The sequence below is a fragment of the Cydia splendana genome, chromosome 9, assembly GCF_910591565.1.
Source record: "Cydia splendana chromosome 9, ilCydSple1.2, whole genome shotgun sequence".
NCBI lineage: Eukaryota > Metazoa > Arthropoda > Insecta > Lepidoptera > Tortricidae > Cydia > Cydia splendana.
Window position 1 is genome coordinate 17,367,388 of NC_085968.1, and position 12,723 is coordinate 17,380,110.

The window sequence follows — 12,723 nt, forward strand, 5'->3', positions numbered from 1 at the left end:
TGTTTTTTTTTCTAGTTAAGTACCTAACGCAGAAACGAGGGATATGTATATGTTAATGTACATGGTGCATATATAGCCGAAACGATTAGCTGAGCACCAGAGGTGCTCTTACATAACGATTGGACTTTAAATGGCCTAGGTGTTTTATTTTACGAGCTCGATATTGAGCCTTGTCGCAACCAGCCAAAAGTTGAACATTGTGTGCCCTGGTTTCCCAATGTCCCTGGTCATGTATCGATGACAGATTCGGCCAACCGGTATTGAATTTGCATGATTTTTATATTTTTAGAATTATATCGCAGGGAAATGTGTATAAAAGAATTAGATTCTAGTATTTAGGCATCAGTCGCTATTTAGTTTCTCATCTAATAGAAGCAATCCAGATTTTACTCAAAATGAAACTAGTGAGTTGTTAAATAAAATAATATATTAAAATAATTTTCGAGTGAATTATTTTTATGTGTGTTTAGAAATAAAATTCGACGGTTTACATTTTCGTTTCGCAAAAGTGAGAGTTGGATTTCCGCACCGAGAGTGTCACAATTTTTTTTATAAAGTTTTAGTTTCTATGTTTTTTCTTGACGATAGTTTAATAATTTGCCCCTACATATACGTACTATTGCTTCATTATCACACTCAATTTTATTTTTATATTTACCTACGGGAGAAACAAGGGGTACAAAAATAATAAATAACGTTAATGAATAGATCATTATATATTAAAATTTGTTATTTATTTTTGTTATTACGGTATTTTTTTTTTATATATTTCAACCGCCTTTAAATAGGTAAGTATCTATTTCCGCTATAAGTGGTGGCAGCGTAGAAATGTACACGCAAAAGATGACAATGAAAGTTAGAATTAGCCTCAATGATTTCCCAATTGTATCATTTAGCGAATTTGAACACCACCGCACTCATAAACTACTTAAACTAGTTATTATTAAGATATGTTTAGACTGAATAAAAATGATAGGAATGAACGAAACTCTAAACAAATGGTACAATGTAACTAACTGGTGATGCCTAGGCATTGTACCATTTGTTCTTATACTACGTAATCTCATTAAGGCCCACTTGCACCATCCCACTAACCCGGGATTAACTGGTTAAACCTGGAGTTGCCATGGTTACCAGTACAATTTGACACTAGGTTAACGGTTTAACCGTTTAACCCCGGGCTATAGGGATGGCGCAAGTGGGCCTAAGTATATCAAGTGTAGGTAGGTATATATTTCTTGTAAACTGTAATTATGTATATCAAACGTTACGTCACTTTTGTAAGTAAGACGCTAGTCCAATTATACAAGTATGAATTGACCCAATTTTGAATTCGGTCAGGCAATGAAGCACCACTTCACCCACACCTTTGTTTTTATTAGTATTTTTGTGTCTGATTTTTATATTTCCATGCAGATCTTTGTTGCCGTCTGTGTCGCCGCCCTCGCGGCCGTCACCCTGGCCACGTCCCCCCCCGCCGCGGGCGCACCAGTGCCTCAGATTGTTAGCTCAGAATTCAACCAGCAACCTGAGGGTGGATACGTTTACAGGTTAATACGATAATTATTCCATTTTGTTTAATGAATTGTCACGACAGCTTTTGTTTGGTTTACTTCTATTGTATTAATAGTGCCCTATTTCTTTCCGTGTTCATCAAAACTGTATAGTTTTCCCTCCTGTGGACAATAGTTAACACCTTGTCGGATGTAGCAGCTGTATTTTATCATACTTATCCAAATAAAAGGAGTTTCTTCTCTTTCATGTGATAAATAAGAAAAATAACTATATAACTCCCGTGAAACTCAAACATATTAAAATTATTTTAAACGTGTCACTCACGTATTATTATACGTGAGTGACACGTTGAAAATCATTTTTATAAGAAAATTAACCTTTATAGCCCTTATCTTTAGGGTATGTCTACAGGAAAGGCGTGAACATAGTTTTGGGTTTGACCCATTTATCTGAATTTCAGTTACGAAACACAAGACGGTATCAAAAGGACCGAGAACGGCGAGGTTAAAACCGTGAATGACGAGGACAACAAGCCCCAACAAGTTGTAGTCGTGCGCGGCTCGTACAGCTACCCCGACGAGAATGGTGAGCAGCACAACGTGAACTACGTCGCTGATGAAAACGGCTTCCAGCCAGAAAGCGCAGACATCCCCGTGCAGGCCTAAGCATACAACGGACAGACCTGACCAACGGCCACCATCTCGCGGACCTTTAGCTACCTAAATATGTATCTAAGGGCTGGTCTTATGGGTACTAAAAATGGTACTAGTTCAGCGGTGTCACGCATGAATTCGAGCCAATCGTGCAGTCTAACGCAACTAGTTGTGACCAATCGCTCGCGTGATGGGAACTCATCAACTAATCGCTTTGTAGCGGTGGCACACCGCTGTACTGGCTCCATTCATGCACCATTCTTATTGCCCGTAAGGCCAGACCTGAGATATACGTTAATGGGACAGACCTGACCAATGGCAACCATCTCACGGACTTTTAGCTACCTACCTAGTTAACAAATAGGTACATTGTTTTAACTGAAGCGACTAATGATAATGTGATGGAACACGATTGCTATAAAACATACCAGTTTATGAGAGTGACAACTATCTTTGTTCACTGTGAATGTTACAGTCGCATCATTGCGTTGGGCGCTTCAGTTGGTATAATCTTAGCCATTTCTCTAGAATTTTATTTAGTTACTCTTTGTTATTTTGTTTCTCACTGCCATATTATTTTTAAGTTTGCTTATACTATTTTTTGTTGACATGTTCTGTGAATAAACTTGATTAAAGAGAACACAGGATTATTATTTTAATTTAACGACGCCTAACCCTGGTGTTATTGCTAATTTAATGATGACTTGTAATGTTTTGCTTGTTCGACATACGTTTTTTCGAGATATTTTGCATAATTTAGGTTTTGCTAGAAGGAAAATACATTTAATTAGGAATCTCGATGGAAGATATAATGCAGGGTTATTTTGAATGTTACAATTTGTAATAACATGGCAAACAACTATTACGATGTTATCTTGCAGCAGATATATTGAATGGCGTCTCTTGAGAATTTTGAAGCAGACTCAATTATATTTTTGACTGCAGTGGGCTGGCTTTTATTATTAATGGTTTTTGATTTGTTTCTTTATTGCCAAAAAAGGCAACATTTTGAAGTAGTAGTCATACCACATAAGCAGTAAGATAGAAAGGATATTTACCTACCTACATCAAAAATGCGTATGATATTTATCCAATACAAATTAAGAATGTTCTAAAAGCTTTCCGTACCGTAATACGAAACAATTTTTAAACGAGCTAAAACATTATTATCTTAACTAATGTCCGAGTTCTGGAATAATAGAACAGCATAAGTAACTGCCCAAGTGCCCAACCGAAACAAAAGGTATCAATACAAGTGTGAGCGCCCACCGCCAACATCGAAAATTGTTATATGTCTCTCTATAACTCTTGCACATCTGAGTGATATAGAGGCAACGAGATGTGGTCTATCCAGTAGGTATTTATTTAAAACGTAAAATATTACATTGTTATTTTCTACAAAATACTAACAATAATAAGGCAAACCGTATTACGGTCACTAACTATATACTTATGTTATTAGTGTGAAGTGTTACTTAACTACAATAAATCATGACATTCGCAGAACACTGAACAATTAGTACTTATGTTATAATTAAATCAAATGTGGAGATCTGGGGCCCGCTGTCTCACGGCATAGCAGTAGGTACAAATGGTGAACAATGTTTATGAGACCGAAATCATGGTTCTCATGACAAACAAATATCTCATTAGACCACGGGCGTAGCCAGGTTTTAAAACGACTAAAAGTACATAAAATAACCCTTACACAAGAAAAATATTAGAGACTAGCTGTGCCCGCGGTTCCGCCCGCGTGGAATTCTGTCTGTGTCAGTAAGCGGCTAATTTCTAATCCTAATTTCTCTCCCTCTCCCCTGGAGGCGGAACTTGAAGTAAAGTTGACAGATGGATATGCTAGAGGACAGTAGACCAGATAAAATATTTTAGGTACCACTAAATAAAACTACACTCCAAAATTAATAGTTTTTTTCGCCCTCATTATAATTTTACACGTGATTTTAACGACAGAGTAGGTGTATATCGGACGATACAGTAAGATATACGCACGCGAGCGAAAGCGAAGCGGCCTGCCTGGCTAGAGCGCCACTCACCGTGGTCTTCTTCAGACTCCTGAGGAAGAGCGCGTGCCGTTTGTAACCTCAATGCGTTGCGAGACTTTCGCGAATGATTCGATTTTTTCGGGAAGGCATGGAAATGTGTATAAAATGCGAGTCCCAGATCGTTTGACTCCGCAAACGACCAGTGCCGGATTAAGATATTTTGATGCCCTAAGCATTTCTAGACCATGGTGCCCCCTCTCCCTAGGGTCATCAAGATTACATTGAATTTTTTTGGTAAATTGAGTGACGTTCATTACCGCATTACAGCTGAGAATGGAAATCAGTCATATCATTTTATCACGAAAATTGACAGTGCCGTAGCAGTAACTTTGCAACAGAGTACCTAATGCTGCTGTAGTCGCCATATCTTAGAATGACAGTTGTACATTTTTACTTTTAGTATGGAAATCAGTCACATAATTTTATCACGAAAATTGACAGTGCTGCAGCAGTAGCGTAGCAACAGAGTAATGCTGCTGCAGTCGCCACCCGAAAGTCACCTTTGTCATATCTTAGAAAGTAATTGAAAACGCGAGCGAAGCGAGCGCGAAAATTTTTCGATATAAATAACGCAATTTGATAGACAGTTGTACATTTTTACTTTTAGTATGGAAATCAGTCACATAATTTTATCGCGAAAATTTATCGATAAAAAAAGCAATTTGATAGACAGTTTTACATTTTTACTTTTAGTATGGAAATCAGACACATCATTTTATCACGAAAATTGACAGTGCTGCAGCAGTAACATTGCAACAGAATAATGCTGCTGCAGTCGCCACCCGAATGTCACCTTTATCATATCTTAGAAAGTAATTGATGCGATCCGATAATCGACGATGGCGGAGAAATCCAAAATCCAAACCACCGTATACTATAGGTAATAGTTAGTAATCAATGAAATATGCCGCACGCCTGTTCTTATTTTAATTCTATGAATGTTAATATTCTGAACTTTTCGGGGGGGGGGTGCATTAGACTTTGGAGTACTTAATCAAATCCTGCCAATACATGCATGACTAGATAAAAAAAAACATTTCAATTACTTACTTTAAACCGCATTGGGCCAGCGTGGGGACTATAGCACAGAATAATTAATAGTACTACCGTACAGAAAGGAAACTTCCTACAAAAACGAAGTTTGACAGCGGTTCAGGGTCGAATAATGCTGTCCCTTTCTAATATATGGCACTATCCCTTTCGGCTATTTAGGGTTGTCAAAAATCAAGTGATTATCTTATCTGTGGTCGTGCACGCAAAAGGAAGTCAAGTGGTGCCAACCCTAATAATTGCTCGGAGCAATGCTGAGCCGAGCGGAGCCGAGTTTGACCGAAGTCAGGAGTTTCGCACCCCTGACTATAGCCCAAGCCCTCTTGCGAGTGAGAGGAGGCCTGTGCCCAGCAGTGGGACTATATAGGCTGAATGATGAACAGTTATGAATGATTCACGGTTAGTTTCACTAGACTTACATAATTATATCGATCGGGGTATAGACCGGGATTACCTTTTGTATTGTTTTCGAGCTCCCGATATTTCGACGCAGTTACATGCATCTTGTTGACGGGTAACTGAAGATAGCGGGTGGGTGTCAAAGTTGTGTAGACCGCGCTCGGTCTACCCTCATTCGTACGAGTCGGCTGCGTTCGCTTTCAACGTTACCCCGGTCGACATAAGTCTAGTTTGCTCTTTAGTTCAATTATTCTAAGCTCATCGTAGCTACCATTTTTACGCTATAGCAGGCCGGTGGCACAGGCTTTAGGTTAGTTTTCGTTCATGTCGTCTCGGATATGGGTGAATATGGTATCGATGCCTTCTCATATATTTGTATTCAGGGCATTACACTGAATGCATCGATACCATATTCACCCATATCCGAGACGAATGCGAGACGACATGAGTGAAAATCGATTTCTAAAAGACTTTTCTTTCGCTGGCCGGTTTACAACTAGGAGTTCCCAACCTGTGGGGTACATAATGAGATGTGAAAGGGGGCGCGGAAACTCAACAATAAAACAAATTGTTTTATATCGTTTTTTACCACCTCAAAAGATTTAATAATAAGTAAAAATTACTTGTCTCTAATGGAGGTTCTAACGTTGTAAAATGTTGGGAATGTTTGAGGGTCTACCGCGACAATCGTAAATGGAAATTTGCCTGCCCCGATATCGCTCGAATATGCAAGAGTGATAGAGTGATAGAATCTTGTTTTAAGGATGACTCACGCTAGACCGGGCCGGGGCCGGGCCGGAGCTTCCGGCGCTTCGTTTTCTATGGAAAGCACCACGTGATCACCGATCAGCCGTCATAGAAAATGACGTGTCGGACGCCTCGGCCCGGGCACGGCCCGGTCTAGCGTGAGTCATCCTTTAGGCTTTACTAATATTATTGGCACTGCGACTCAGTAGAAAAATGTTTATCGTATCGTATGCGAGTTTTTTTTACGTGCAGCGAGATTGTATCTCCTCAGTCCAACTGACGGATTTGATGAAAACAATTCTGACCTTCTTCTAATGAGATAATTAATGGAGTGTACGGCCACGGTTGCTGGATCTGTGGTTGATGTTATAATTTATTACAGTATTATGCAGATTCGTTTCAAGTGCTAATTAATTGATGTATCTGTATACCAAAGGGTCCTTGAATACGTGTTAAGGTGACGTTTGGATGGCAACTGCAGCTGCATAACTGTTGCGACATTACTACTGCGGCCTTGCCGCGGGTGCTGTCAGTGTCAATTTCCTTGGTAGAATGAGTAACGGATTGAACGTTCTAAATTCCAAATCATTTATTTGTTAAACATACTCATACTCATTTATTTGTAAAGTAATTTTACACGTCAAAGACTGTAATAGTAACATTCAGAATAATCAGTAAATAATATTCTTAGAGGATATAACCAACGGAGACGCCATGTCTAAAATTTTCGGTACAAAATAGTCTGCCGTTTTTTGCGGGGGAGGGGCACATCAAATGTATAGGTACGTCATGTCAGATAAACGTCAGTCCATACATATGATTGACAAGTTGTTGACCATTGGCCGCCTATTTTCGACAGAGGGGAACGCCTGTTAATGGCGGCTCCATTGTTAATTACTCCGAGATAATATTAGTAGAGTCTGTGCGGAAAGAGAAGAGTCGTGGGATTTGAGGGCATGCCAGTGCTATTTTATGGTTTTTGCTATGCTGACAACACTGGTCACGTGATTATAGTACGACACTAAAGGTCATGATACTTGAATCCCTTTTGTCCGATTTTTTACCACGGCTTACTAAACGGAGCCTGGTGGTGGTGTCGGCTCGTCAACTCAATCCTCTGATTTAGCGCAGGCACTAGTTTTCTTTTTAAAACACACTCTTGTTTTTATGTCTCAGATACTAAAAAGTGACAGTGCGATTGACAAAACTGCTAAAACTAGTTAAGAATCTGCCCAATACAACTGTAATTTTAGTACCAAACAAGATAGAGTCTCATTTATATACTGCCTAATCTGTGCAGTCCAACAGTTATTTTAATACAAAACCTGGTAGATCGGGTAGAAATTGGGCAATATAACTGTAATTTTACTATCTGGGATATATTTCACCCATTGTAAACTTGACTTGTAATGTATGTGTAGATTATCTATACATATAATAAAGCTGAAGAGGGTCGAAAGTCTGTACATGGAAGATACTCGAAAAAAAGTTGGCTGGGGATACTTAGAATCGATGACGAACGTGTTCTAGGTTCCAACAGTTTTTAGAATTTTTGTCTGTTTGTCTGTTTATCTGTTTATCTGTTTGTCTGTTTATTTGAACGCGCATCACGTGAAAACGGCTGAACGGATTTTGATGGAAACTTTACTAATCTGTCGAGAACATCCCCGGCCAGATTATAGGCTATAAAAATTCAACACCCTGAATCTTATGGCGCTACTTAGGAAGGAGGGGCAAACTTATTTCAAATATGTGCTACCACTATAGAGTACCCTGGTAAACTAACAGATGGCGCTGAATTTACTACGTGTTGACATGAATAAGCCAAATTAACTCTAAGTTTAGAAGAGAGGGTACGGATATCAACAAATTTAATTGAATAATTATGTTGATTTAATAATACAACAAAATTAAACGACAGTAAATTAATTGCCCCTCATTGCACAGTGCCATCTTTTGGGAAACTGAGTAAACATTAAGTAATCAAGAAAACTAAAAATGAGTTTACATGTTAGTTACGTAGTGGTAAAAGAAACACACATATCAACACGCGTATAATAGCATAATTATTTAAAATTATAAATTTTCTCCGTCATGAATTATACCTAATCGTAATTATATCGCATCCATATCAAATCCATATTCATACGTATACCTACAGCACTTAATAATGGCCACGAAGGTGGGTACTTTGAAAAACAAAACATTGACCTCTGTCATTTGCAGTGCCGGATTAACCCTTTTAAGCAAAATAAGCACTTGCTTAGGGCACCACGTCTAGGGGGCACCAAAACCGTAGGCAAAAAAACGCGCAGGCTGCATCAGCATTGCAGTCGTCGTGGAGTAGGTACCTACATGAAACTTTTATACGTGTAAAAGTACCTACCCATCTAATAACGAAGGGTTGTAGGGATTAAGTAAGAGAGTGAGGGTACGTAAGAACATCTCCAACGTAGGCTTTCGATTTGACCTTACGCGGAGGCCCTTAAAGCAATGGAAAAAATCTTGCTTTCGGGCTTGCGGCCAGCCGATTTTTTCGACATAGGTTACCGATTTTATAGCGAATTTTGCTCTCTTGCACGCCAGATTTGTCGGCCAAGCCGAGTTGCTCCTTAGCCGCGATCCTGAGACCTAACTGTCAAAGTGTTATAAAGGGACCCCGTGAAAGCCGAAAACTAAAAGCATCCTATCAAGTAGCGCTTTCGAGTGAAGCCAAAGAGCGAGCAGTAGAAGAGACGTGATTACATGCATAGATTCGATTTCACTCTTTTGCAGTTCGGCGTTAGGTCTTATGCGAGGCCTTCTGCCTTACGGCAAAGTTGATCTTCTGCCTTAATTACACTTGGGCGTGCATCCAAATCCAAGCTTTCCTCTTTCGCAGCTGGGCCTTCTGCCTTGCTCACACTTCGCCAATTCAATTCACTTGGTCAATTCCAAGCTCTGCTTTCTTGCATCTTTTCACCTCTCTTGCATCAAACAACCTCGCTGAGACCCTTAAATATCGAGCCCTATGCGAAGCTAGGCTGATAAAAAACTATCCCATCTATGTATGAAATTCTGGATTCGCGCCTGGTTGGGACTAAAAGTAAAAATGTACAACTGTCTATCAAATTGTGTTTTTTATATCGAAAAATTTTCGCGCTCGCTTCACTCGCGTTTTAATAACTTTCTAAGATATGATAAAAGTGACATTCGGGTGGCGACTGCAGCAGCATTACTCTGTTGCAATGTTACTGCTGCGGCACTGTCAATTTTCGTGATAAAATGATGTAACCGATTTCCATACTAAAAGTAACAATGTACAACTGTCTATCAAATAGCGTTTTTACATCGAAATTTTTTCGCGCTCGCTTCGCTCGCGTTTTCAATCACTTTCTAAGATATGATAAAGGTGACATTCGGGTGGCGACTGCAGCAGCATTACTCTGTTGCAATGTTACTGCTGCAGCACTGTCAATTTTCGTGATAAAATGATGTAACTGATTTCCATACTAAAAGTAAAAATGTACAACTGTCTATCAAATAGCGTTTTTTTTATCGAAAATTTTTCGCGCTCGCTTCGCTCGCGTTTTCAATCACTTTCTAAGATATGATAAAAGTAACATTCGGGTGGCGACTGCAGCAGCATTACTCTGTTGCAATGTTACTGCTGCAGCACTGTCAATTTTCGTGATAAAATGATGTAACCGATTTCCATACTAAAAGTAACAATGTACAACTGTCTATCAAATTGCGTTTTTTTATCGAAAAATTTTCGCGCTCGCTTCGCTCGCGTTTTCAATCACTTTCTAAGATATGATAAAGATGACATTCGGGTGGCGACTGCAGCAGCATTACTCTGTTGCAACGTTATTGCTGCAGCACTGTCAATTTTCGTGATAAAATGATGTGTCTGATTTCCATACTAAAAGTCAAAATGTAAAACTGTCTACCAAATTGTGTTTTTTATATCGATAAATTTTCGCGCTCGCTTCGCTCGCGGTTTCAATAACTTTTTAAGATATGGCAAAGGTGACATTCGGGTGGCGACTGCAGCAGCATTACTCTGTTGCTACGTTACTGCTGCAGCACTGTCAATTTTCGTGATAAAATTATGTGACTGATTTCCATACTAAAAGCAAAAATGTACAACTGTCTATCAAATTGAGTTTTTATATCGAAAAATTTTCGCGCTCGCTTCGCTCGCGTTTTTAATTACATTCTAAGATATGGCGACTGCAGCAGCATTAGGTACTCTGTTGCAACGTTACTGCTGCGGCACTGTCAATTTTCGTGATAAAATGATGTGACTTCTCAGCTGTAATGCGGCAATGAACGTCACTTAATTTACCAAAAAAAAACAATGTAATCTCGATGACCCTAGGGAGAGGGGGCACCATGGTCTAGAAATGCTTAGGGCATCAAAATATCTTAATCCGGCACTGGTCGTTTGCGGAGTCATACGATTTGGGACTCGCTTTTTATACGCATTTCCATGCCTTCCCGAAAAAAATCGAATCATTCGCGAAAGTCTCGCAACGCATTGAGGTAACAAACGGCACGCGGTCTTCCTCAGAAGTCTGAAGAAGGCCACGGTGAGTGGCGCTCTAGCCAGGCAGGCCACTTCGCTTTCGCTCGCGCGCGTATACCTTACTGTATCCATATACACCTACATATACACCTACTACTCTGTCGTTAAAATCACGTGTAAAATTTTAATAAGGGCGAAAAAAACTATTGATTTTGGAGTGTAGTTTTATTTAGTGGTACCTAACTGTAAAATATTTTATCTGGACTACAGTCCTCTAGCATATACATCTGTCAACTTTACTTCAAATTCCGCCTCCAGGGGAGAGGGAGAGAAATTAGGATTAGGAATTAGCCGCTTACTGACACAGACTGAATTTCACGCGGGCGGAGCCGCGGGCACAGCTAGTTAATAATAAATATGAATATGAATAAAAATAGTGCATAAGTAGGTAGGCCTTATTGGGATATGTCCGGTTCTCTTATCTCACGATATTTTACTTCGCCGAAAAGTCACTGCTAAATATGAAATATAATTTCGTAACTAACAGAACCTAGTAAACGAACTTAAATAAAGAAATATTTTATTAGAAAATGTTTTATTCAGAACCTAGTAAACGAACTTACAAATAAAGAAATATTCTATTAGAAAAAGTTTTATTCTTTGTAATCGAAGACTGAATTAAAATATTCAATGTCACTTATGTTTGAGCTAGCTTCAGAACAACCATCAGGGACACTGATAGAACTATCTTCATCTCAACTGGATGTGCTTGAATCCGGCACGTAGATTACGAATTCTTGCATATCACCTACTTAGCGGTCTTTTATTCGAGATACCGTAGGTACTTTTACACAATCCTGAAAAAAAAATACATATAAATATGCATAAAATGGCAAGTATCAAGACTATTTGTCAGTTATTTTAAAAATCACGAATGACCTGCATATTTATGAAAATTAATATATTTTGAATGAATATACTTACCGATTATGTACCGGAGACAAGTTACTTGCTTATTAAATAGATAATTATTTAATATTAAATACAAGTAATACAACATCAATACCCGTGAATAGCGGAAACACGTTCCGCGACTTTTTGTAAGTCGATAGTCGGCTTTTAGCCGTTTTCTTCCCGCTGACAAAACCGAACAATGTTAAATATAATTTTTCTTGTGGTTTTATGTACGGTTTTATCGTGTTTTGAAAATATTTTATACATAAAACTTGCGGTTTTTGTTAATAAAAATATATAATGACAGAAGTTTGTTTACTTTTTACAAGACAGGTGTCAAAGGTTTGATTGCCATATAACATTTTAAATGTTAGTTCCCGTTTCTGCCACGACTCTTCTCTTTCCGCACAGATTCTATGGTTAAAACAAATTAGGTAATTAATTATTACGGTTAAAAGTCAACATTACATTGGGTAAATAATAATGAATACTCATAATTTATTCAATAAGAATTCCTCGTGATTGTAGAACGGGCGCTCAGCTAGCCAGTTTTTTAGGCGGTGGACAAACTAGGCGCTTCAATTATATTTTGGGGTAATTTATTATAGATTGCGGGGCCCATCACGTGAGTTAGTTTGTTGGAATTTACTAATTGTACAATCACATATGTAGGTAGGTTCAACAGTAGGTCTTAAATGTGTACATACAATAAGTATGTATCACTATGCTTCGCCATATAACATACAAATAGAGTTAGACCAAGAAAAGTCTGCTGCGCTTTTGATAGCCCACGCAGTGCAAGTGTTATTTTAAACGTCAAGCTTCTATGAAATGA

The 12,723-nt window shown here is 38.7% G+C and overlaps 1 protein-coding gene across 1 annotated transcript; it reads left to right on the forward strand.

Moving 5' to 3' along the window:
* The first annotated feature begins 1,410 nt into the window (after positions 1-1,410).
* On the forward strand, positions 1,411-2,209 carry LOC134793760 (larval cuticle protein 1-like). Its single transcript, XM_063765433.1, has 2 exons — positions 1,411-1,550; positions 1,976-2,209. The coding sequence occupies exons 1-2, from the start codon at positions 1,411-1,413 to the stop codon at positions 2,178-2,180; spliced, it is 345 nt and encodes a 114-aa protein (XP_063621503.1). The 3' UTR covers positions 2,181-2,209.
* Positions 2,210-12,723: the final 10,514 nt, after the last annotated feature.